The 27,999-nt window shown below is 43.0% G+C and overlaps 1 protein-coding gene across 1 annotated transcript; it reads left to right on the forward strand.

The window, feature by feature from the left end:
• Positions 1-8,622: 8,622 nt before the first annotated feature.
• klf13 (Kruppel-like factor 13) lies at positions 8,623-27,192 on the forward strand. Its single transcript, XM_046393563.1, has 2 exons — positions 8,623-9,668; positions 20,455-27,192. The coding sequence occupies exons 1-2, from the start codon at positions 9,191-9,193 to the stop codon at positions 20,775-20,777; spliced, it is 801 nt and encodes a 266-aa protein (XP_046249519.1). The 5' UTR covers positions 8,623-9,190; the 3' UTR covers positions 20,778-27,192.
• Positions 27,193-27,999: the final 807 nt, after the last annotated feature.

Raw genomic sequence — 27,999 nt, forward strand, 5'->3', positions numbered from 1 at the left:
TTTTTCTTTCTTTACGGTGATCTTTTGAAGCTCCACAACTTCGCCCATGGACTTTAGTTTAGTAGCTCCACGGGATGTTGTGTTTGGCTTTTCAAAGCATGCATCATCAAGGGGTGAATGACCACGACTCTTGTGCTTGTGGATGCAGGTGTGGAGGAGCTACGCAGTCACAGTGTGGAAAGGATGAAATAAGAAAATGTCAGGGTTAACACGAGCACCGCCCAATGACTGGCTTCACAGGGTGGGTGAGACACGCTCTCTGTCAGTCAGGGTTTCTATGCACTACTACTCAAATGTAAAGACTTACAGCATAAGCCACAGTGCAGGCCGTGCATGAGGACATTTTTGCATGAGTTTGCTTTCAAGGGTCGCTTGAGTTGTTTTACTGTTGCTGACCTATACAACATTGTCAGCCCTCAAAAACAGCCTGCCCATAGATCCTCCAGACAGGAGACTCCCAGGGAACATAGCAACAGAGACTCTCCTCCCACCTCTCTCCTCTCCCTCCCTCTCTCTGGAACTATGCAGGCCAGGCTCTATAGTTCCAGGCTCACTTGGCTCCAGGATTGGGGGAAGGGACTGAGTTAACATATGGCTTATTGTGCATTGTGGGCTATGCTTTCAGCTCATCAACAACACTGGCTCTCCTCCTGGTGCAAAAACTGCAGGGACTGTTGGGCTGGGAAAACGCACTGTAGACATCTCCTGCAGTATTTATTTTCTGAAAAGCTGACTCACATTCTGTTTATGCATAAACGCAAATAAATCGCCCTTTAGTTTGACACCAAACTCACCAAAGGTGCACTGACTTGAGTTATTGTCATCAAGTCAGCTCTCACCACCTTAATAACAGCGTGTGTAACGCTACAAGTGGTAATCACATTGGCTGCAACACCCGCAGACAGCTGGTGGAGAATGATGACTACCTGTTTTATAACCATGTTTGCTTTGGAGGAAAATGTGTTGCTGGCACAGTTTGTGGCTCCGTTGCGTGTCTAGCAAGGCGGTCTGCCACAGTTTGGTGACGCAAGAGGAGCTATTAATATCTCAGGAACGGGATGTTCTCGCTTCAGCATCGGGGTCATTCGAGGATAAACAACTTGCCAGCGCGACGAAACCGACGTAGAAGTTTTAAGGGAGACGCTGCAACTTCTCCAGTTTTTTATTTTCACCCGTCGCTCGCACCGGGCGCATCCCGGCGGTGAGCCTGGCTCATGCATGCAGCGCTTCGGTCTGCGTGGAGCCTCGCCCACTTGTGAACCCGGTGACTTTAGAGCGCACCCCTGTCGAGGCGGTGAAAGCAGTCATGTGATGTAATAATATCTCTTTGGAAATGGTATGTTTTGAAATTCAGCCTCGCTGTTTTCCCCTTTGAACTCCCTCCGTAGCAACCACACAGACTAGAATTTAAAATGGGCAGCGTACGATCCACTCCGGCCCAAATTACAGGCTGATCGCAGTGCGTCTTAATGGCGCACAACTGCGAGCAAGTTTGTTAATTGCAGACAACAATCGGAATCTTGCAAAGTTGCAAGATTTGCCCCAAACACTAAATGCATGTAAAATCTGAAGAAAATCTAGCTACAGTGATGTTATATTGCTTCAGTCGGATGGGTTTTAAAATATCGTTTGTGTTGCAAACAGCAAATGACGTCAGATGGCCATACGGTGGATCGGAATTGATATATCGGTGGACATTAACCACTTTATTATGATACTAAATGCCACGGGCATGTTTTATGGAGCCGTAACGATAAATTGCTTCGTCAATCAACCGATCGACACAGATTTAATAGACTATAATTTATTTAATATAATTGTTGTAGCAGAAAAGTGAAGTGCGCTCACAGCTTCCTCCTTCTCCACTGTGAGAATTTGGTATTCTGTTTCATGTTGACGTATGTTGAACATCTTTGGGTTTTGAGCTGTTGTTCAGATTGAGGCAGTGTTTTTAAGTTCTTAGCTGAGGCTCCTGGAAATCATAATGAGCATTTCTCAGGATCTTCTAACATGTTATTGAAAAGAAAATACTGAATCAGCCCTAATGTGCGACACCAGGTTCATACAGATGTAACAATGTCTCAGTGTATTTTCAGTGTATTGTTGCAGAGCTCTGCGCAGCTCTGTGCTCTTTGTGCATCAACTCAAGCATGGTGCAGGTTTATGCCTCGTGGATGACCTGCCATTTAAGTGCCTCTGTTGAATGGCCTTAGAAAAGAGACCCTCGGCTCTTTAGCATCAGTGCGGCTATTCAATGCAACGCCTGCGGACTCACCGCCCAGCTGAATGGCGTATTTCATAGTCACATCCCCTCACCAGTGCCTGCGAGGCACATCCATCCCCATCCACTGCACTGATCAATGCATTCTGACTGGGGCCAGCACCGACCAGCAAATGGGTGCAAAAACAAAACTGTGTCCGCTTCACTCTGCCCTTTTGAGCAGTATTGTGTGTGGCGGACAAAGCCACCAAGCTGTGATGTGTAGGAACAATGATGGCAGTACATAGTCGCGGCTCAGCGTCAGCCTAGGGGTCAAGTGAGTGATGTCAGTTTAGCTCGTGGTGTAAACTCAACTCTACGTGCGCGACAGTCAGCAGTTTTACGTCATAGGATAGAGTAGTTGTCTTGAGAGGGCTCTTTCAACTTATGCAACAGATGAGCCAAAATGTTCTGTCAATGAGTGTCGGGCAGCACTCTGTTATGTGGTGGTGTGCTGGGGAGGCAGCACCAAGGCGGGGGAGGCAGGCAGGATTAGCATACTGGTGAAAAAGGCTGCCTCTGTTGTGTGGCTGAACATGGACAGCCTGGAGGCACAGGCAGAGGGAGGAATGACGACCAAACTGAATTCCATTTTAAACAACACCTCCCACCCTTCCGTGAACTGATGAAGCGACCCGACCTCCCTAAACATACACCCTCTTCCTGCAAGGTGCATTCACAGAGCTGTAAGATTGTATGACGCCTTCTCAACTTCAACGCCTCATCATCAAGTCTTGTCTCAATAGCATCTGCTGAAGGATGACACCAACACTTGCACGATACTCACAATACTTTAACCTGTATGTTGTCTTACCTGCACATCTAGCAGGTCACCATTGCCTCATTGCACATAAACTTTACCTTAAAATATGATTCCTCCACATGAATAGATTGTACGTGTTTGCACATACACGAATATACAGGGCTTTTACATAAGGCTTTTACAGGGCATCTCTGAACTGAGCGTATCATTGCCTTCAACTCTGCTACAGATGAAACAAACAAGATATATAACAATTTAATTTATGAGCTTTGGATGTGCTTTCAGATGGATTTTGTTCCCTTCGAAGTGAAATAAGCTACCTGCTTCCCTGTACTTCCAGCCTTTATGCTGGGCTAACTAGCTGTTGGCTATGTCCTTACATTTACCATACAGACCTAAGAATTTTGTTTTTAGGTCTAGTGTATTTTTCCCAGAATGCCAAACGTTTGCTTTTCCTCCACTCAACAAGTCCTTGATGGACTTCAAACAATAAAAAAACTCAAGAATAAATTGCAAATCAGCAAATAGCACTTTTAGGATGGCAGGAATCAAGTCTGAATCACCCGACTTAATAGAACTGAATGGTTTTTGAGAATAGCAGACAACAGTATCAGGAAGACATAGTTTTATTTACACATGTCAGGTAATCACTTTCTTCAATCTCATGTTTGAAGTCTGCGTGTCTGCTGAAAATGTTATGACAGTCTTTGTCTTTGTGATAAGAATCCACTAACATTCTAACACGTACATCCTGCTAGACAGCAGCCAGGTCACTCTGTTACAATAACATGTAGTTTGGACTTGTTTATTCGTCTCAGCTACGCCTGACTAACTCAATTGACCTCAATTGTCCATGTGATTACTGCATTCCTGACTTCTGTATCTGATTTGGTGTTCTTTTCCCTATTTGATCAAAGAAACAAAGGAACAATATTTCACTTGTAGCCCAGTGAAACACCAGCACATGTAAGGCACACAGAGGTCACAGAGGTGCTCACAAGGTGGGCGTTCACTTATGTTGTGGACTTATGTAAACATGTTTACCTTCTTACACCTGCACAATGTCTCCTGTCTGACTAATCATCTGCTCTCCCATACAGGTGAAACTGTAGCCTTATTCGTCATCATTAGTCACGAGGTCCAACTGTTGTGTGAGTTACGATGAGTAAGCTTTGCAGAACAACAAAGACAAGAGTTCTGTATTAGTTCTTACCACTCAGATAACTTGACTTATTTTTACCTGTGTATTAGTAACTCTGATTTACATGAAATCACAAGGTATCTTTATTATTTTTCTTCTAAACTGAGTAAAAGGTAAGACATGTGATATTACCAGAAAGACTGCCTCTATACCAAAACACACTGTGGTAAGAGTTGGTTTATTTTTGTTTTAGGGAGGATTTTGGGATGCAACTCCCCTAGATTAAAAAAAACCCAGAAGGAAGTTCTTAGCAAATAAATTATCTGGATTTAAAAGTAAAGTTGCATTTGAAAGAAGTACAACTTAATAATATTTAGCCATGCTAACTGTGATCCCTTAACTTTTAATCTACAGAGTGCCTAAACCTTTTCCCTTGGGGGGCCTAAACTGAAACTAACAAATTAACACCTGAGACATCTGAAGGGCCAAAGTGAATCCGAGAGCCATCTTCATTTCATGATTTCAGTTTAGCACTTTGGTTTATGATGAAATGGATACAAAACGAACAACACTCCTTTGAACTCAGTCACAGCATTCTGTCACGCTAAACCAAGATGATGAATACGACAAACATTAAGTCTTTACGTCAGCATGTTAGCATTTGGCTGTAGACTGGACTCAGGAGGTGGACTGGAACCCGAAGGTCGGTGGTTTGCATGTCGAGGTGTCCTTGGGCACTGTACTGATCCCCAAATTGCTCCAGATGGCTGTACCATTGGTATTTGAATGGCTGAGCATAGAAATATTTGTAGGCATATTGGATAAACAGGACTGTACTGCTGTACTACTGCCGTTTGAGTACTCAGTAGACTAGAAAAGTGCAGCATGTTACCATTTACCACCTTGTTAAAGTATAGAATAAATGTTCAGTCATAGTTTCTTGAAAAAAAAATGTTCAGAATTTAAGGAAACTTTTAGAAACTACTAAATATGAAGCTACTCCCACAAAGGCTGGAAACAATTAACCTGTCTTGGTCCAAAAGTCCACAAAATCCACCTAACAATGACCCCAAAAGATCCCTAATTAACATGCTATATTTGTCAAACTAGCCTACATGTAGTGCTTTGTCTTTGGTGCTAATTAGCAAATATTAGCATGCTAACCCGCTAAGTTAATGGACCTGATAAATATTGTACTTGTTAACTTTCAGCATATTAGCACTGCGAGCATGTTAGCATGCTGATCACAGCATTTAGCTCAGAGCACCACTGAAGTTTTTTTGGGTTGGTTGCTTCTTTTTCGTTTGTTTCTTTTACCTTCGCGTATCATGAAGGAGGATTTTGTTTCGAACTACGGAGGAAGTTTGATCCTAGGATGTATGTGTATTTATTGGGTAACATTAAGAAAAACAACACAGCTCCGTCTAAACTACAGCTTGGTGTCTGACTCAGTGTTTAAACCAAACATCAGGATCAAACTCAGGTCATAAGCCAGAGGTCAGCACCACCCAACGAACCACTGCAGAGGGGAGAAAACTCTGCCAACAATCTAAATTCATGTGTGGTAGTTCATGCCTTTTTTGTTTATTTTTCTATCTACCTTGAGAGCCTAAGCTAGATACAACAGTCCAGCCTGACTGTTATAATTGTCAGGCTGTCCCGTGCTTAAAGAGGATCTCTCACATCACAAACAGTAGTGAAGAGGCCAATCAAACTACTGTTCCTGCCTGAGAACTTTATGCCAGCACAGGACAGAACACTGTTTGGATAATGTGCACTGGGGTTTGGTGCTGGGATTTAGGAACGTACAAAAGGTCTCTTGAATCGTCACATTGCTGCAGCTACGGAGAGAAACGTTTAACTCTTTCCCCCTGAGTGAGATTTTTTTTTTCTCTTTCTTTTAAATGATCACTTCTACAGCTGCTTGTTACCTTCGGAGAGCTTCAGTTGTATAAGCTGCAGCTGATTTCCTCTCTGTCTCTTGGTCTTCTTGTACTTGACACCCAGTGGGAGTTGATAAACACTTGCAGTTTCTACACGGCTCTGGGAAATAACCCTGTGAAAGAGGAACTATGAACTCTTGTCATGCACTCATTAGAAAAGATCGCCAAAGCACCACATGAAACACAAGAACACCATGTTTTTGTGGTGAAAGAATATGTAAAATAATACAGCCAGATGGCCTCCTGAATGCCACATCGCCTTGCTCACACTGAACACTGGGAACTTTCTAGTGTGGGCTTTTGTGCACAGTGGTGAAAGTGTGCATTCATTCACACAGGAGAACATCAGCTGCTGCAGGAAAGCAGGTCTTATCCTGTATGGGCAGAGTTCAGTTTACTCTCATACTTAATAAATTTGCTTAAATAGACAGTTAATTGGGCATGGAGTTGGATAAATAAGAGATGAGAAGCTGCCATACTGATCACAGGAAACATTATGTTCTTAATCTGAGACAAATGCATCGTCAGAGCTTCTTTGTTACAAACTGTGGGGTTAATTTGTGTGCATGGGGTTAACATTCAAGCGTGACCTTGCTACTAATCAATAGCATCAGCAGGTTTGTTTTCTGTCAGGACTTTGTAGCTGGTGTCATGCTATTTTCCACAGCAGACTGGCCTCTCTGTCTGAACAACTTTAAATTGAAAGCGAATGAAAACCTGACTTTTGCGATGCAAGTCAAGGGGAAATGCGTTCACATGATGCAATTATAAAACTAGAATTATGACATCAAGTACGGCCTAATGACAAAACATTCATATCACACACCTTAGACTCTTCCATCCACACAATGGTGTCACTTGTGTCTAGCAGGAGGGTAAAGTGAAGAAGACCAAGGCCTGTGGGGTCTGGCTGGATTTCAGACCACAGAGTTGAGCTCAGAGGAGGGTTTTGAAATAAACTGCAAGTTTTCTGAGAGGTACAAACTGTTGATGTTACATTTAGAGTATTTGGGGTGGAATATAAAATGTGTCATAAAGTATATATGATGCCACTTCTCTATTTCTGCCTTCATATATACATTTACACATTCAAAATAATTGTGCATCACAAAACAGAGCAAAGCACTTTGCTAAGACTGCAGTACAGTAAAAAGAAGCTAGAAAGGAACTTGAACAAGTGTATCAGTTATCACAGTCGTCACGATTAAGCCACAATGCTTTATTTTTGAGTGGAATGTAATTGGAGTCCTTTCAAAGACTGTGAAAAAGAATTATTTTGCCTGTGTGGAATCTCAGGAGGCTAAGCCAGCAATTTGGCAGTCTGAAGCATTCAAGGTCTCTGCTGGTGCACGATCTCATTGGCCAGAGGCTCCAGAGTGTGCCGATAGCTCCAAGAACGTGACACAATAATATTCAGAGTTATCAGGGACATCCTGTAGATGATGAACTGTAGTCCATTTTCCAGGAAAGACAGTGCACTTACACCTCAGAAAAGTTATTTGGTGGCTTGTGTGCTTTTCTTTATCATTTCCTCATTTGTGATTGGATAATGTGTCACAGGCAGGCGTGTTGGCCTGGGGGGGGCTGATTATACAGGGCCTCCTTACAGGGGTCCCCACAAAGTTACTGCAACGAATAGCAGTGGATTTGAAGACGGACCTACAGAGTGTACTGTCCATAATTTTGTGGTACACCCATGACAACAGGAGAAGTTAATATGGCATAACAGATCAGCTCATCACACCGGAGGACTCAGGGTGTCTGAGGGGCAGGGGCAAAAAAGAATAAACCCACCAGGCCACCGCTAGTTACGATTCATTTATGATGAAACATCTCAAAACCCTCATGTTATTACTCATATTACTCAGATTTAAAGAATAAATACTGAACCTCCGTAATGAAAAAAAAACATTTAGAGTCAGGCAGAGGCCGCTCTGCTAGCATGTAGGGACGACTACATGGCAAGCGTCACGTTTTCTCCACTTCAAGGGCACCCTCGACAGCACACTGATGTTGCACATGCAGTGTGTCAAGAGGAAATTGCTCTAATTTATTACCTTAGCACTCAACTAATATCTTTGGAAAGCGAACTTGCTTTTGGTTTTAGCAAGACCAAGAGTGAAGGAAGTCAGTCTGTTGCAGCTATTTTGATTAATTTCAGTGATTTTTACAGCAAAAACGTCATATGTTCAAATATTCTCTTATTTCTCTTCTCTAATGTGTGGATTTCAAGATGTTCTGCTTTATATCATTGTAACCTGAATATAGCCTCAAGTTTTTGGACTTTTGGACTTATTTAAGCGAAATTCCAACGATTAATCGACTTCTCAGCAGAATAACAAGGGACGTATCATTAGTTGCAGCCTTAACCAATAGTATCCGACTCATCTTTAACAACTGTTAAGGATGGATCTCAGTGTACGTACGCATGCAAACCGGGACAGCGTGCTGCAGACTCAGCCACCCACACCCACTTCCTAAAATATCTGTTTTACTGTCTGTTTTCTTCCTTATTGTGCCTCTGCAGTGCTTATAACCGTGCCGCCCGTGACATACATCATCTGAATGCACGGAGGCAACCTGAAGTGTAACTTCAACTTAACTCGTGCTGTGCGGTGCATTTGGGGACACTCAGCGTCCAATGGCTGAGCGGTAGTGACGATGCTTGCCGAGCGCTGCCGGTCGACACGCCTCCAGCATGGATACAACCAGCAGGAACAGGCGCTCAGGAGACACGCTCACTATGCTGGAGAGTGTTTGTAGCCGCGATGGGAGTTAACACATCCAAGTTTCTGGAGGTCCTGGTTCCAGCGCCATTGCACTAAACAAAGATACTGGGTTTCTTATTCTTTCTTTTTTTCCCCCCCTCTCTCTCTCTTTCTGAGGGGGCTTGTCTGCAATTTTTTTGAGGCGTTTCTCTCACAAGATGTTGATGATACTGGAAAGCCGGGTAAGATCGTAAAGTCAGTTCTCTCTGATGAGAACGACCTCCTCCTCCTCCTCACCACCACCACACAAAGGGAACCACGGAGCAAGTACTACTTTTTTTTTTCTTTCCACGCGCCATCATTTTATTTTTCTGAATGTCATTAAGAAGCAGAGGGGGCTGTTTCAAAGACAAAATGGATCACTTTGCAGCAGAGTGCCTTGTTTCAATGTCCAGTCGTGCAATTGTTCACGCTCCTAAAGGGAATAGGGAGATTAAACCAGAAATCCCGTCCTCCCCCAAGAACGGAGAGGAAATCAAAGAGCCATTGGTGAAAGATAACTCCTCTCTTTTTGTGGTGGCTCGGATTCTGGCGGATTTTAACCAGCAGACTCCCAACAATGTTGCCGAGCAGGCAAAAATAAAGGATGAGAGCATACCGAACCTCATAGATGATGGAAACTCTGCCACACCTACCACCATCTCCGATCCTTCGCTCAAACAAAGAGGCAAGAGATCGCGAGGTCGAACTGAGCAAGAACCACCTCAGAAAAAGCACAAATGCCACTATTCAGGTTGTGAAAAAGTTTATGGCAAATCATCCCACCTCAAAGCCCACCTAAGGACACATACAGGTCAGTTTCATTGGATGCAAACGTTTGTTGCTGTGACTGTGACTTGTATGGGAACGGACGGGATTATTAAAACTGAGAATGCTGATAAGAAGTGTGGTTTCTCTTGCATTCAAAGCGATGTGTTTACAGAGGAAGGAGGAGGGGGGGTTGACTGTGGTGTACATGTTGTGTCATATGTGTATAAATATTCACGGATCTTCCAGGAAATTATCGGCACATGCAGCGCACCGAAAGTCGAAATTGGTGCATAGCTTAATATTTGCATTGTTCCTTTAAGTTGGGTGAACTTTGTGAAATGTCCTTTTAATTTTCGGGGTAGGGAGGGTATCGAAAATAGTGCCACTCCCACTCAAGTCTCTGAGCTTTGTCGCCGCTTTCCTCTTGCAACGCACCCGCACCCTCCACCCCCCCTGCGCGCCCTGCATTGGACAGTGTGTGAACCGAAACTGCAGTGCAAACGCAGAACCAAATTACACAGATCCGATTTCCAGCGATTTCTCCCCCCCACCCCCCCTGCGCGCATTAATTTGACCCAAAATCAACTTTGGTTTAAACAGGCACAAATTGGGGACAAAAACCAACCTGTTATATGCACATCGTAGAATAATCCAGCAAATACGGGCATGCAAACAGACAAACAAACATAAAGTTTTCAACATCAGCCCACTAAGTGTACCGTCACACCGCAGAGTGGACGGCTATCATGCGCTACAGATCGGCATTATGATACGTTTGACTTTCCTGAAGGACCATACCTCCATATTTGCTCTTTGCATTCCGCAGGATAGGCTACTGAGAGAGAGAGAGAGGGAGAGAGAGAGAGAGAGATAGGAAAGATGTAGATCGACTCAAATTGGGGGGTTGATAAGAGCTGTGCAGTCGCCTGTCTGCCCAAAGCCCTTTGTTGTGATGTGCCACACCCCCGTTAGACAGTACGCCAGCTGATCTGGCCAGCAACAGACTCAGCTAGCTGAGCCTCGACCGAGGAGCCTCTCCTTCCCTCAGCTCTGTAGACTGCAGCTCTCCCCCACCACACACACACACACACACACACACACACACACAGAGCGCAGAAACAAAACAGATCTCTCTGGATCACACAAGAAACGCGTTGTGTGAACTTGACCCACATTTGAGTCACAGAAAAACTGCACAGAATTCAAAATATGTGGGATTGAGCCCCACCTCCGCTTTTTGACACAAACCACCCCTCATTTGTCTCAGTATTAAATCAACCTTTCTTAACACGGGTAAATTCTTGTCTTGTTGCCTACCAAGCTTTTTCTTCTTGCCTGCTTTTGTATGAGGATACCCTCCCCTTGCCTGGCTTTGTGACCGGTTTGTGTCCTTATATCACTAGATTTATTATCCTTTAGACGAATTTCATATGGATGCCATATGCTACATTTAAAAAAAATCAGAACTATAAATCTATAAGTCCAACACCTTAGGCCTATTATGTGGTCCTTGTAGATGGTGGATACTTCTGTACTGGTATTGTTGTATTAATTTAATTCACTTTATCAGGAATTACGTATACACCCCCATTTATCCGTCAGTTGCAGCTGAGATCTGACTGCAGTGGTGTATAATTAGTGTTTGTCAAGTACAGGCTAAGGGAACGAAACACCGATTTGACTTATGTGTGTACACAACACAAAAGTCTGTAAGTCTCCTGTATCATTAGTTAAATGACTTTCTAAAGGGAACAAAATGCCCATGTCTTCTGCACTGTGCGTTTTAGTGCAGTTTTATTTCTGTCTATCAGCCCTTCCCTTTTTCTCTTTGCCTGTTCAGCCTTTCCCTTCTTTTGGCGTAAGCTCCACTGTCTGGCTTTGTGATTGGTTTGTGTCCTGTAATTTCTGATAATGAGGACGGTTCCTGTGCATTTGATTGGACGGCCCCAGAACGTGAGTCATCTCAGTTCAGCTGCCTCGCCTCAGCCAAATTTGCAGTGGTACTGACAGAGAGCCAGCCTGCAGCTCTCCGTGTGCTTCCCTGACCGTGTTTTCAGTGCAGTTTTATTGCTCCGTATTAGCCCTGCCCGTGTCCCTAAGCCTTTTAAGAGTTTCCTTTTGCCTGCCTTTCTGCTTAGATATGCTCCCACGCCTGGCTTCATGATTGGTTTGTGTCCCATAAATTTCGGTAATACTGACTGTTTCTGTTTATTTGATTGGATAGTCTGAGAATGTGGGTCATCTGAGTTCAAGCAGGCTGCCTCAGCCAACCTTGCAGTGCTTTCACAGGAGCCAGAATCTGGCAGTGTGCTTCCCTTCAGCCCCTACTAGCAGAGTCAGGAGAGAATGGATTTCAGGCCAGTCAGTCCAGGCCAAACACTGCTATCTAATTGGGGGGTGGGGGGGCACCGCTATAGACTCCAAACAAAGAGCCAGGGATAAGGCGTCCTCATCTGACTTCTGTAACGCCCAAAGCCTCATCATCCCAGCTTCTGCAATCTGCTTGTGTGTGATTTTTTTTTTCAATGTAAGAGGAGCTGAAATGCGAGCTGCAATGTATTTTGTATGTAGTGTAGGTACAGCACACGAAAAAAAATCTGTCCCATGACTAGCTCGAATTGAACTTCATGTGACTAATATATTTTTTATTTTAGGCCATGCATGAGTTATTGCTGTTATTCACTATCAGCATGTTCTTTAGTCTTTTGCAAACCACTAAAGCAAAGTGTCGGTTCCCCATTAGCCATGAATATAGACTCAGCTTTATTTGTCTTGGTTACACTTCTGCTCAAAGCAATGTGTTTTTCAGGTAATAATGTCCTCAGGACACCTCATGGACATTGCTATGAGGAGTTTTCATTGGGAAAATACAAAGGAACACTGTTCAGAGCAAGACCTGTGGATTATCCAGAGTAACCTCTAGCTCTTTAAAGTTATTAAAAAGTAACTGTTCCCCCCAGTGGACACTAAGTGGTTTCATTTTAGATTTCTTCTCAAGCCACAGTCTCAGACACAGTGCAGCTCGGACACCAGGAAGTAGCAGACACAAGAGCACATACTGAATTTAAATGGGCCATTATACCACATTGTGTTTGATGGCAAGGAATCAACTGCAGTTTAGAGGTCTAAGGTTACCAGACAGCTTTGGTCTGAACTCTTGGTGTGGGAGGTTGGGCTTTTTTCTGACACTTATACTATTCAAAATGGAGACATGTAACACAGATCTACAGATAAACTTAATTTTAACAACTGCTTCTGATTATTTTCCTAAGCACTTATCTCAGCACCAGTTGACTTCTTTTCAGCCATGCTTTGTCAATTTCTCTGTGTTAAGATACATAATCGACTCTTAACGATGAAGACCCCCTTTTCCCAAGAGGTGTTTTGTGGTCACAGAGTACATGGTGTTCTTTATGAAGCCTCATTACTCTAGTCTGGTCATGTCATGCCGACTGCCATCTCCAAAGCCCCCCTGACAAGCTCATTATAAGTCATGTCTTCTTCAGAAAGCACAGCCCGGGCCTCCTGTGCCCCCCACAGCTGGGCCTCACAAAAGGCCATCTTGTCAGTGTACCAGACCTATTTGAAAACTATCACCAAGATGAACGGGGTCAATGTTTTACCAAGACAAAGAGCCTAATGACATATTTTACAGTTGGTTTGACATTTTGTCTGGACTGCTTTTGTGTTCTGCTGGGGGGTACCTCTAATACTGTTTGATGACTATAAACCCCTGGCCTAAAAAATAAGTGGCACCACCTGGTAGCACAGTTCCACTGCCATATAGACCCAGTTATTCATGCATGCTTTCTATTTTCAGCCAAATAACTGTGGTTAATGACACTTTTTTAAACGTGAAATTATCCCAAATTCCACATGGAAAAAAGAAGCAGGAGTCTCTGATTATATATACTGCATCCCTGCCAGTGGTTTTATATTTGGCTGCGCTGCTACACAGAGTGCACAGTGTTCCTGTGTGGCTGGTGGCAGTGATGAGGTAGCAGGGTGGAGATGGGGTTTTCCTGCTCTTGCTTGAGCCTGACCTTGGCACAGCAATGGGTAAAAACTCCACTGGGGTACAAGAGGTCAGTCTGTCTACCTGCCACATGGCAGGATTTCCACCATACCACCCTGTTGAGCCATATTTTTCCTGACGTGGAATAAAACAATGACTCCTCATGCAGGAGATGCTCAACAGGGCCAATATGTCCCCATTATTGTGACGTGACAAATGTTTTCAGTTTTCAGCCATGCACTTTGTTGGTTGGTCCACCACTTGAGTCCAGACTGCAATATCCTGACAACTATACACAATGGATTTTCATAAAATTTGCAACAGAAATTTGGCTTGTGTTCCCTTCTGAATAAATTGTAATAGCTTTTGTGATTCCCCCGACTGCTTATCTAGTCCCAGTATCATTAACATTAATGTTTTAATTTGTCCAGTGCTTTGGTTTATGACGCTTTAACACTTTAAAAACCAATGATGTTCCCATCAAGCTCAACTGCACCTTGCGTTCAGTGGTGATGTTAACATACTAAGAAACTTTTAAATTGTGATGGTTAACAAAGCAAATCTTACCTACTAAACATCAGCATGTTGTTGTGAGTATGTTAGCTTTCTGACAGCATCACTGAGCCTAAGTGCAGCCTCAGAGAGCCCCTAGCATGGCTGCAGATTCTTGGATTTATAATGAATTTGCTGAGGCACAAATTCTAGTATGAAATGCAGCTGCTGTGAATGAAATGCAGTTGGCCCGGGAAGGTTGTGTGTAGCAGTGCAGTATGAATCGAAATGAAACAAGGTATTAGTTAAGTCTTTTTGATCCTCTAGATGTAAATAAAGCCAAAGTGGAAGCACCATCTTGTCTGCTCTAATCCCCTAGTGCGATGACATCTCTGAGGCATGTTCTGGAACACATGCTTCCATATGCCACCCTGTACTGTATGTGCTCACGTTAATCTGATAGTAATATAGTTTCTCATTCATGTTGGAATATAAAATTGATTTAACTGTGATTAAGCAGCCAAGCATGCATGGTGGACAATGAAAGGCCCATGTCAAATGGCTTCCATGGCTGTGGTGCTTTCAGTGGCCCACAGGGTTCATGTATTCTTCAGTTAGCTCTGGAGCACTTCTATAAAAGCTGCTCTGTCTACACCACCCCCCACAACCCCTCCCACTCTTCTCCAGCTTGCAAAGCAAAATAGGTGCTCGAGCGTGTCATGTTGCAAGGCCAAGCCCCGGCCACGGCTTGTGGCGTGGTGTTGATTACGAGCAGCAGGAAGAGAGGGATACAGACCTGTGGAAGACTGTGAAAAACCGCCAACTGCATCTCGCATGCAAGGGAGGGATTTTCAGCACAAAGACGAAGAATATACAGTGCAGCAGGGTGGGGGTGGGGTTAGATACCAGGATATTCACTGTCAGTGCCCTCCACTGATGTAGGTCATTTATTCAGCTGCATCTGCAGCTAATCTGATTAACGTTTGAAGGGCTGTGACCTCTGCAGCAGAGAACGCCCCTGTCGGCCCAGCACTCGCAGGGTCCCATCTGAAAGTTACACTCTGCCTGTGTCTGCCGTGTTGTTTTCAGCTCGGCTTGAATAAGGGAGGAATGGTTGAAAATTGCCATGGAGCTAATGTCAGAGGGAGTGTTATGTCTCTAGCCGGGCTGTTTGTATTCCCTACGGTATGCAAGGTGTGTCCCCTTTCTCAGTGTTATAAATCAGACTGTGGCAGACCACGACACACGGGGGTGTGGCCCCCGGCATGAAATCAGGACTATCTTGCTTGGGGAGAAAGGAAGACACAATCATTTTCTCTGGGAAGTGAAAATATTTTGCTTGCCATCAGCGTATCAGGTATAGCACTGGACAGTTATCTGCAGCCTGTATCTCCTCTTATCACTGTGTAGTGAGGCCTCTCAGGATTTAGCAGGGCTATGGCTCTTTGTTTGGCACTGGGTAGTAAGGGCCGTCTGTCTCATATGAGCTATAGTGTCAGACTACATCAGTGGAATGAGCTGGCACTGTACTACGTGAGTGTGAGTTGTGAATAATGGAGCATCCGTGCTCCTGTCTGCTTCCATAAACTGTAAACACCTACTAATGGCTGCGGCTGTTTGCATGTTCTTAGTTAACCAGGATTTGAGATAAAAAGACCGTCTCCAACACGTCAAGGCTGCAGGTTGTTTTAGCATGCACTCAAGGCTGAAAGAGAGTGCCCACTCTAACTAATTGAGGCAAATGTGATGAGCTGGTCAATGTAGGCGAGCTATCCCTGCTTTTCCCTTAAAGAGTTAATGGGATGAAGTAATGTATGGCTAAGTGTGTGCAGGAATCAGACGGTCACACTCGACCCCGCTGCATGTCTCCGGGTGAATGTCAATAGCCCTGTGCAGTGCAGACCAAGGGGAGTGAGTTACGGTTAGTACGCGCACCCTGTCTGATTGAAATGCATTACAGGAGTGCCTTTCCTGCTGGGAGCGAGGCTGCTGCTATTGTTCACAACCTGACAGCTATAGGCCCACAAGGGGAGCTAGGCTATTCAATGGCAAGCAAGGTCCCCCTCAATAAAGACAAAAGATGATAATAGATCAAATGCTCGCTGTTTTCGGAGCTTTCTCTTGACAAGCTTGAGCCGGTCCTCATCACGAGCGCCTGACACACCCAAGGGTCCTTTATCACGTCTGCAGAGTAGACTTATTCTTGTTTGCAACAAACACCGAGGAAACATGTTTTGACTGAGCGATTTCCTTGGTAAATCGACTCCTCTCCCACTGAGTTAATTTTTCATAAACAAATAGCCACGTAAACGGTTGTTCTCATCACAGATGTGTTTCAAATCAAACAGTGCCTTCCCCCCTCCTTTGTAGAGACCACAGAACTTTGTAAGCCTTTGTTGTTATTTTTGCACAAGCACAGCCTGCATATACTGCTGCCTGAATGACGAAAAGACGAGCTGCAAGCGCCTGAATGTATATTGTTCTGCCCACACATGTTAGTGTTTATATCATCTTGGCATGTGACGGTGCGTGTAGAGGGAACGGCTGGGTATGGTTGGGTTAACCCTGTCTGCTCCAGTTTATGCCACTGAGGGACTCAGCAGTCATTTTGGTATTACCCCAAATCCCATGAAGGGTTGTCTGCTGGCAGAGTATCTGGCTCCTGGTTGGTTACAGGTCATAGTCTGTTGTAAACATGCAACCAAATTACAGGATTGTGCTGAGCCCTACCGCTGGAGTTAGTGGTGCCCCTCTCATTTCATGTTGCCAAGATGACTGTGATACTAAGCCAACACTGAAGCGAGGCAGCTCCAACTCTAATGAGCTGTGATATACAGTCTGACTCCAGCTATACTTTCCCTTCTTGAGCAGTTTACTTATGAAAGTCCACAAAGGTTTAGTGTGCACCTTGTTTTTGTTCTCAGCTCTATAAAAGATATTTCCTGTTCTGGTTCTCACTGTGCAGGCTGAGCAAAGTTAACTTCAAGGTGATATCTGATGTATCCACAGGAACTGTATCTCCCCCACCACCCCCACCCTGCACAGCTATTTACTCTAGCTCTCTTACAGCAGACTCACATGGAGGTTTTAGCAGTACACTGTGTGAATTTGGCCCATGCCTGAGGACACACCAGGAATGTTATCGACTCTTGTTTGAAATGCTGGTAGTTGTTGCTAGAGCAGGTGACCGAGTTGAGTTTCTGCGCTGCTACTGCTCACGTCAAAAAAGAGATTTGATCTCGGCTTGGCAGACAGCATCCCTCACAACAGAGAGGTGAACTCAGACACCATTTCTCTTAACCATTTCTGCAGAAACCGAGGAGCCAAACCTCTGAGATGTGAATGAGAGGAAAGAGGAGGAAGAGGAGCAGAGATGAGCTGTTTATTTACTGACCCGGTGGCCTTGGAGAGAACAGTTATATAACAATAGTACCTGTGACATAATCACATCTCCTTGGAGGGGGGACACTAGTGCTTAGTAGAGGTACAGTTTGTGTGCATGATGTAACTCACTTAACGGGTAACTGGGTCACTGTGTTCGTTAGGGAAAAGCTTCCCTCATTACCCCCCCAAATCCTCTGCAACTGACACATTCTGAGAAAGACCAACCACTCCTTGGATGTAGACGTTGTCAGAGATGGGATAACCAATCAGTGGAGTCTGGCGTCATGATCGCCCCGGTGTCCCGCTGTGATAGCACTAGCACTAGATGGGAAAGGGGAGTAGTTTGCAGCATTCTTCTTTCAACAGACCTGCTGAGTAATAGTTGCAGTCAGTTGACATCCTTCTGCCACACAGGACCATCCACTCTGCAAAGAGGTTGCTCCTTAAACCTCTTCATTTTTACCCAAAATTGTCTGGAAATTCCAATCCTCGTGTTATGAAACAAGCACAGCAGTTAATTGGGGCATTGCATGTGTTTTCTTTATGTAAGTGCATTTTTCAAGGCTGACATTAAAGCGGCAGGGTTTTTAAATGCATGTTCATATCAGTGACCTAAATTCCGAAAGCAGTTTAGCGGGAGGTGAAAATGGGCAGCAGAACTGTTTATCCTGCAGTTTCTAAGAAGTCATGGAGCTCTAAATAATTTGATGTGTCTTGATGAGTTGCTCTTGGATACCTGAAGCTTCCACTATGACTGCATTACTGTATCAGGGCAGTTAGACTGGATATCTCAGCCTAGCTCTCTGGTGTCTGGTTAAATATTAATGTTGTTGGATCCGTTACACTGGTTATTGAGCCTTAAGCAGCCCACAGAGCTTAGCTCTACTTTTTAGCCAATAACTCATTTTGCAGTGCCAGGTGGCAGCACAGGCTGCTTCTCTTGCTAATAAGGTATGAAATCAGACTATCATGAGTCTCTTCAATGAGATTAGTGCCTTAAAAGTTAAATTGCCTCTTTTTCTCCAGGGTGTAATCCAGTGTGTAACAGGGTCAAACAAGCCCAGCCTCCTTGTTTTATTTTTTTTTTGTGAATTGCAACTCTGGCTTCATGCAGGGCAGGTGGATTGTTTCTTTATGTGTTAACTCTAGCTACAGAGTGAGAGCATGCAAATGTATATATGTCAGTTACAGAGTTTACATACACTGAGCCCTGTATGAGCCCGCAGGAAATGTTGAGGGCAGGGCTGACTGAGTTTGTCTGGAGCTGAGGTGAGGCGTCAGAGGCAGGAACACAGACCGGGCTGTCTAGACTTGCTCTGTCTGTCTGAATGTTTTGTAACCATGCAGTATATGGGGGGAGGAGGGACCGAGACTAGTAGTGCACCGAGTTCTTGTTTTTGAGACTCAGTGGCATCAGGTAGCGTATGAGTGTTTAATGCTGAACAGCACTGTTTCCATTGTGGCCCTGAGGGAAACCACAGAACAAAGAAAGCATTTGGCAGGCCTGCTCTTATGTGCTCATTTGTCATGCCACATATAAACATTCACATATCTCCTATTCCTTTTCATACCTCAGATCTCTGGCATAGGCTTGCACTTGATGATTGATTATTCTTATTCTTGTGAAAGAACCATAACATTAAAAGATGCCCTTCGCCATAGTACTGCAATGTCACACTGGTAAAATTAGAAGCTAGATGTAGCTATTGTCAGGCAGAAAGTCACTGAAATGGAACTAAATGGAATACAGTATTAGGACATGTTGGGCAGCAGACGCAGAACGTCGCGTTTAGGCTCCATGCACGCCGTTTCCACTTCAGAATGGAAGGAAACCACAAGACATATAGTACCATCTGGCTTTGAGCAGATTTGTGTCAAAGCCCACTTTTATTGCCTGATGGAAGGGGGAGGGGCTGTGTGGAGGGGTGGTGGTGTAATTTCCCATGTGCCGAGTCACAGATAGTTGCATGTTAGAAAATGGGCTGGGTAACCATTGTGAGTGTGATTAGCATCTGGAGCTTAGATAATTAAACTGTGTCTGCTCCTCCAGCACAGCGCCAATTTTTAAGTGATTTAAGTCCCACAGGTTTTGTTTTGTTTTGTTTTGTTTTTTTTTTTTAGTATTTTAAAGATGTCATGGGTGGTTTTGATATCTCTCCCTTCGCTGACCTGTCGGACCCAGCAATAACCTTGTGATCATTATGCCTTGATGACTCAGAGTGTACTGAGTGCAGAAAACAGCACAGTCTTGTTCTGCAGGCTCTGTCTTCTGTGAAAAATGTCTGTTAGCCGTGTGTTGCAGTCTTCACGACTTGTTAACCTGTAAACACCTCACAATGAGTCACTCTCTCACTGTGGTACACCAGTTACACTTGCTAGCTGTGATACCGAACAGGTTTACTGGATATAGGTGATTGTAAACAGTTGTACAACCTAAGACGTTTAAAGTTGGATTTAACATGTTTTGGCCAATTTACTACAAATCAAATGTGCTTTACATTCCCTCCCATCAGAAGGCCATTTCATTGTGTTGTTCCAACCTTTCAGTGTATTTTACTTGTGTCTAAGTTGCAATGTTATTGTTACAGGCTAATGGCATTGAAAACCATAGATTGATTTGAAAAGTCTTATCAGCAAATATCACCAACAATCAGGAAACTTTAAAAATAAAGAAGACAATGATTTTCATTGATTGTTTTGAATTTTGCCTCATGGTAGCCCTTCTTCCCATCTTTGGTTTCACATCTTTGAAGTAGATTTTCATATTAGACTGAAATCAGTGGAAAACTGCAATTCCTCAGAAGGCCTACATGTGCAAAGATACATGGGCCAGTAAGTGACGGATAAAAACAAAATTAAAGGGTTATTGTTCTGAATACCCTGTTGCCATCTTCTTGTTTGTTCAGACACTGACGTCTTCCTCCCCCCTGTGTTACAGGAGAACGACCTTTCCCATGTACCTGGCCCGACTGCAGTAAGAAATTCGCCCGCTCTGATGAGCTGGCCCGCCATTACCGCACCCACACGGGGGAGAAGAAGTTCGGGTGCCCACTTTGTGACAAGCGTTTCATGCGCAGCGACCACCTGATGAAGCACGCCCGGCGCCACTCAGATTTCCAGCCTGGCATGCTGAAGAGGCCCCACAGCAGCGGCGGTGGCGGCGGTGGAAACACTCGTCCCAGCTCCCTTAGCGACTACAGCCGCTCGGACGCCTCCAGCCCCACCCTCAGCCCCGCCCTCAGCCCCGCCAACTCGCCTTAAACTGAAACCCCATTGCACTTTCTGCCTCTGACCTGGGAGGCTTGTGTTTTTTGTCACAACACTTGTGTTGCACAGTTGTCAGCACCCCCCCACCCCCACCCCTTGCTATTCCTGTGCTTGCTGTGGTGTACCATACTGTACATAACTGCTTATTCTAGTGCAATTACTTGTGTGATCCGAAAAGAAGGTAATGCCTTTCCCAGATGGCAATATTTACATTCTGTACCATATGTCTGTATTTTTTTAGCTTCTGACCATGGCTAGTTGTCCAATGTATGTTTGCAGTCAGCTAAACAAGGTTTAGAAAAGAAAAACAGACGCCCTGACAAGTCTTATCAAAATGGCTCTTTTTTTTGTTCTGTTTTTCTTTGTTTATATTATTATTATTTTTTTCTGAACGGGTGAGGAGAGGGGGTAGCCTACACACACACATACACCTCAGGATTGAAGACAGTTGCTATTTCTGTAATACCACAGTACTTAACAGTACTCACATTGACTGCACAATATACTCATCACTTTATTCTGAAATTCAACGGGGGTTGAATTTTACGCCCTGCTCAGGGATGGCCTTGTTAGCTTGAAAGAATGAACACGGTGAAGAGAAACATACAGTTCATATATAGCAGCCTTACACTCAACACAATTTGCACTCTTTGTTTTTTCGTTGGTTTTTCACTTTCGAGGAAACTAGCCCTACAGTCATACAGTCAGTCGTACTGGTCTCCAGCGTGTTCTGGTGGTTCATATGTAATGGAAATTATATGTGTTAAGAAAGAAGTCGCCACCTCAGTAAACAAAGTACATCTGTTCCTCCACTGCAACGTTGATATTCGGCTGCCCTTACGCTGGGTGAAATATGCGTCTCATTAAACAGTGGCGTGCGGTATACACTTTGTAAATCGGCATTTTGGGAGGATCGAGGTTGTATTGGATTGACAGTTTTTATAAATATACTCAGCTGAAGAAACTTTAAACCCTTTAAATAGAGACAGTTAAGTTTCAAAGCAGCTGTTTACTTAAAAAAGAAAGTGCTGTATCATCAGCCGCTATTTCACACAAAATGGACACAAAGGGACTTTAGTTGAAACAATGTTTATCCCTCTCTCAAGCACATAGGAAAACGTACCAAAGACAAGAGTGAATGAAAGCTTTCTATTCAGTCTTGTAAGCCACCCTTCATTGAGCCCTGGGGCTGGTGCTTGGCAGTATCACAGGTAGAGCCAGACAGCCCACTCACTTCCCTCCTCCTGGCTTTGCCTTTTGTGGCCTCCCTGGAGGAAACAGCTGCATCCCACAAGAAGCTATTCACAGCCCGCAGGAGGAGTGCTAACACGCCATTCCCAGGGAGTCCTCTCTCACCCATCTGGCTCTACCTGTCCTGTCAGAGTGTCGAAGCTCTGAGCCTCCCAAATTGCATAAGGTTGTTTTACTTTGGAGGTCAAATGTAGGCCAGAGAGTCTTGGGCAGAGCCTGGTGCTGGGCTGGTGGTGCATGCAGCGAACAAAGCAGCTATCTGCAATAGACAGGCAAGAGAGGGCAGATCCTGATAAAAGAGGAGAGGTTTATCATGAGCTGAGCAGCACACAGGGAGGAGACATCCCCACCTCTTCCTTCCCCAACACCCCCTTCCTCCCTCCAACTGTAGAAATTGTGAGCAGAAAAACATCTGTAATTAGGAGGTCAATCCGGCCTCTATAAGAGTGGAATGAGTATGAACAACATTACTACCTAGACGATGCTAGCAGTGTAGGTGGGATGTACCCAAGTCCATCCTAAGCACAGGCAGAAACCCTCTATTACTGCTGGAGAGTCAAATTTCACAATGCGACAGAAAAATGCCGCTCCATATTCACATTGATGAACCAGAGGTCTCAAACAGCTGCTTTCAAACTTCTCTCTCACAAACAAGGGGGCTTTAAAACTGTTGTAAAAACATTTGAGCCAAAATGAACATATCAGCCAAGTGCAGTGCTCACCAGCCTCACGTCGTCCTGCCTGTGAAGCTCAGATGTCCCGTGAGAAAGCTGACTTGTGTTTCTAGACAGACATGCCTCAATAAGTCAGGCAAAAGGCATAGTAAACCTTCCATGGAAACGGGCACCACTATCCAAACTGCTGCAGCCCCGCCAGTCTGTGTTATGCCTACATTTTCTTTGAATGCTTCGGCCGGAAATAGTCTCGTCCATGTATTTGGTCCTGTCAGACCCCCACCAGTTGTCATCATGAGTTGCATGTGCTAGCTTCGTCCCACCGACCCACTCTTGCCCTGTGGTCCTACGCTTCACACTATATGCATGTTAACAACTTTGCCTTGGAAGCATTGTGGGTTTTTTGAGGCGGTCTGGCAGGTGTAAGTTCATGAATGGCAGGCTTTGTCCCTTTTTCTCCACAGTAGCCATCTCTCTTTAAAGTTGTGAAGAATCAGCTCTGTCACATCCTCCAGAGAGAAAACATCCCTTATTTAGATCGAATGCAGTAGTTTCCTCAGAACACCACATGTTAAAAACAAATAACCCTCTGTAAGATGTTAAAATAGTTTCCAGGCTGCAAGATGACACTTTGAATGCCACTGATCAGCAGCTCTTAGTGAAAGAGGCACTGAGAGGGTTTTACATTCACCACTTCTGGAAAAAAAAAAAGGAAGACAACATGGATTTTTGTAAATTCAAATTGCTGTTGATCAGCTTTTTGTGGTTTCTATCCATAACTTTTTTTTTATTGTCAATTTTTGACTTGCTTTGTAGGGTAACTTTCTCTTCAAAAACAAAAATCCGAATAGCTCACCCTCAAGCGTGTTTAATTAATCACTTCTTAATCCATAATCTGCACATTTACCTCAGGGTCGACATCCGCAAAACAGACATGGGACAGTTTGTGGATTTTGTTCTACCATCAGTTTCTGCACAGAAATGTCTGCCCCCACCCCCACCCCCGCCTCCCGGTGTTCCTTGGTGCTGAGTGCTCACTGCTGGTCAGTGTCCGACCACACTGGAAACACAGGAACGCCTCCGTACGGGCTCAGCACCTGCCTTTAATGTCTTCATAACATCCTGCTATACGCCTTAGTAAGCCCAGGGCACTCTGGAGCTGTTTTCAGTGAAACGCCCCTTTAAACACCTGTAACCCTTAGTGTCAGTGGACTTACAGTAGGCGACAGGAAAGCTCCTACCATCTGATAATAAACCGACTGTGACAGTGTAAACGACCCGGTCTATCCATCCATCCAGACTGCGCCGGTGACGTATAGACCTCCACAGGCAGAGTGTCTCATAACTTTTACTCTCACTGTACCAAATCTACTTGAATAATTCAACACAAAAGGCCATTGAACACAGTTTGTACTTGTCCATTTTTACTGTACTTGCTTTTGTTGTCAAATGATTATTAACCTCTCTGGAAAAAGGTGTACAGTATGTTTGTTTTATTGTTTCATTTTATTTTCTAGATTTTCCATTGTCTTCAGGTCATTTCAACAACTCTTTACAATTTGTCGGGCTGTATAAAGGTACCATACTTTGTTAAAAAACAAAAAACAAAAACAAAAACAAAACAAAGCATAATTTTAACCTAGTAATGCGACTCACCCCTTTAATCAGTTAATACTCTGTTGATGTCAGGATGCAGGTTATTCCAGTTAGCCTGCTATCCAAAAATTCCTCCAAGTCATAAACTGAAAGGATTGTTTGGGGTGACGATAACAAAAGGAAACTTCCTGACCTCAATGTACGACAGTTTAAGATGGAGTGACAATTTTTTTTTATTGCTTTCTTTATTGTTTAGATATTGTTTAAGTTTTCCATAAGAATAGAGACCACAGCATTGTGAGTTAGCAATGTAGTCATAATCTTTATTCTTGCTTTTTGTCTCATATGAAATATTTAAGCTTGTATGTTTTTTTAAAAAAAATCATACCTCTTTTTTTGACTTTTGTTGTACCTTCATATCTTTTCAAAACATCCATCATGTAGCTTACGTTTGCTTGATGAGGAGCACAAATAATCAGTGGTTTTATTTGTCCCTACTTGAAAGAAAGAAAGAAAGAAGGAAAGAAAGATGAACTTTTCTTAAAAAAAAAAAAAAATACAAAAAACAAACACTGGGCTACATTTTATATAATCATCCCATGTTGTCAGGGTCCTGCACATCCTTGTATATTCAAAAAGTAATCTTTCCAGGAAATAATAAAACCTTATTTTTATTATTTTATGTTTCAAAAATATTTAAAAATCCCTTTCCTTACTGAACTCCACATATTTGTCTTATTTTCAAAGTGAGGGATGATGTCAGCTGTAAATTACTATGAAACTCCATGTCAGCATTTTTTAATCCAACTTTTTATGATTGTAATCCCAGTGCAGATTTCAACATCTGTTAGAGAAAACGGACTCTAAACAAAGACACAATGGAAATGCTAGGTTTCTACAAGATGCTAACAAGATGTACCAGTTAATATCTTTTTTCTGCTAATTGTAAAATATATATATATAAATATATATATATATATATATTAAAGTGAACTGATTGTTGCCTAGTATGTAAAGAACTAACAATCTTATTTAAAAAGTTCATATTAATTACATGAATATGTCACTGATCAGACCGTCTCATCTGAAATCTTCATGACTGATCTCAACATACAAACATGACAGATGCAATTGTGTGCCAAAACTATAATGGTAACTTCATAAAGATGATACAAATGTTATGGGTTAAAAAACAAAAAAAGCTTCTATCAAACATTTAACAAACTTGTACAGTTTTTTTTAAAAGTGTGACATGTTTTTATGTAATGTATAGTAATATTTCTTTTTCTGCTTTATGTAAAACATTTTGATTGTGTAGCTTTGTTTTGATTTGGGTTTTTATTTAATATTTTCTTCTTTATGTTTTTTGTTTCTTTTTTTTTTTTTTTTTTGCTGTACAATACTCGAGCAATGTATAATGGCTTATTACAGGTATTTTTGACATAAACAATCTTAATGATAATGAACACCCAACCATTCCAAAGGATTGAAAATTGCATTTGCTATAAATGTGCTGCTTACATTGACCCGATGCATTTTTGTAGGTTATGAATAGAAGTCTGTCTTCACTGTGAGGTTTTAGACGTTGTGAGTTGTGCCCAAGGTACGTTTTCTAACTGTCAACATTTCCCAGGTTAAATCTCTCCTTTCTTCTCTTCAGGCTCTTTGCGAAGGCTAAGTCAATTAGAGTGAACAACATACATGCAATATTTATAAGTATTATAATTTAAAAGTCAAGGACATAAGGAGCATGTCTTCCCTGGTGACAAAAGTCTTTTAACGTCTAAGAGGCAGCCATGATAGGAGAGAGTGGTTCTCGAGCAGTGAGAGGGAGCTCATCAGAGGCTCCACACTTACAAGTTGTTACCAAAGGCTTTGAAGGGAAAGGTGAATGTTGCATTAACCTTGAACCCAACCCAGTTTGGATCCTGGGTTCAACTTTATATGCTGTTAAGTGCTGATCAGTGGATGTTGTGCTTAATAAGGACCTTTTTCTACATTTCAAATAAGCAACTTTATAATGTTATCATTATTACTATTATTTTTCCTTTCTTTTTTTAAAACTTCACTTGAATGAACAAAAACTTGTTAATCGTCTTAGCAAACACGTTCTGAATGAGTAGAAAAGCAGAATAGCTGACCATATCTGTCTGTACCCTTCACATGTGGTCTTGCTTGGATGCCTGAGCTGACAGGTTGTGCCGTTTGCTCTTTGCTGTAGAAATGCGGGGGGAAAAAAAGGTGACAAAAAGTGTTTTGCTTAAGCTTTGGATATTTTTGCCCTTAAAGAATTTGTGTCAGGTTATGCAGTGGACAGTGCTGTCAATGACCTCCCTTTGATTACAAGGAGAGCCTCTCACCAAACCTTTTGTTTCTGTTTCCTGTATCTGTTTGTCCTCAGTGTACCTCCTCAGTGTAATGTCGCTCTCTTAATACCTCTGTGAGTTTCTCCTCTGCCCATCACCATCAGTTGCCTGTTGTAGTGACTCCATGGTGCTGTTTCCCCTCTTGGCACCAGTATAATCTAATCTGTAAATAACTCTCGACTCAGCTATGGCCAGTACATTCTACTATGACCTCACTCTAACTTTCAGGTGTCATTTTATTTTATTTTACTTTATTTTATCTCTCAGCAAACCAAAATCACTACATTCAAGTATTACAGTTGTACAGTTCCTGGGATTCTACACACATTTAATGTGCTGGTCGTAGCTGCTCTGCTGTACCTTTTTATGGCATTATTTTTTACATGTTAGACAATATATTGTGACCATGTCCTATGCAAATATGAAAAATAACAGATTGTTGACTAATGTATGTTGTCATAACTTGTATGCATGAAATAGTGAAGTTTACATTTGGAAATAAATTCATAAAATAAGCAGCTACAATTTGTTTTGTGCTCCTTTCGTGCCGCTTCAGTTAACAGGAGCTAACAGACCACAGGAGAGCATGAAATGCCAAAACACAGGGCAGTAGTACAAAAAGGTGAAGTCATTAATGTATTTTGTACAGATCGGACAAACTTCTGTTCTATTGTAGATTCAATTAGAGAACTTAAAGGTATTGTGTTAACTTTGGAACATAAACAAGCTAGCTGTTACCTCCTGTTTCAAGTCCTTATGCAAAGCTAAGTCAACTAGCCTCTGGCTGTAGCCTTGAAATTATGTACATTCAGATATGAGAGTGGTACCAAGCTTTTTTTTTCCAACTCTCTGCAAGACATTGGCTCCCAAAATATCAAAACTAGTCTTTTAAGTTAGAGAGCTGACTCAGTAATGTCAGTTAGGTTAGGTAACATGGAATGTCTCCTCAGTGGCAGATTTATCCTCTTTTGAGGAAGTTCCTCATTTATAATTGTAAAACAAAAAGCAAAAACTACAGCAGAGAACTATAGGAAGGGTTAAAGAGTGAAACATCTGTTACACAATCTTTGCTTGCATATTATTTTTGCAACAGGAATTACACTTTGTTCCCTCACTTCACTCATGCGATTTTTACAGTAAGTGGTGGAGTATCAACAACGGGTGGGGCACCAAATGCCGGGGACTCCTTCCTTCCTTATTGTGTTTCAGGCCAAACAGACTGATAAATTATGAGAAGTTTCCTGTGTATATACTCAGTGCATTTGCAACTTCAGAAAAATTAATGATTCACCACAAGTTGCAGCCTCCCGCTGTGCAAAGTCTACTTTT

Source organism: Scatophagus argus, chromosome 7 (assembly GCF_020382885.2).
Source record: "Scatophagus argus isolate fScaArg1 chromosome 7, fScaArg1.pri, whole genome shotgun sequence".
In the NCBI taxonomy this organism is placed as follows: Eukaryota; Metazoa; Chordata; class Actinopteri; family Scatophagidae; genus Scatophagus; species Scatophagus argus.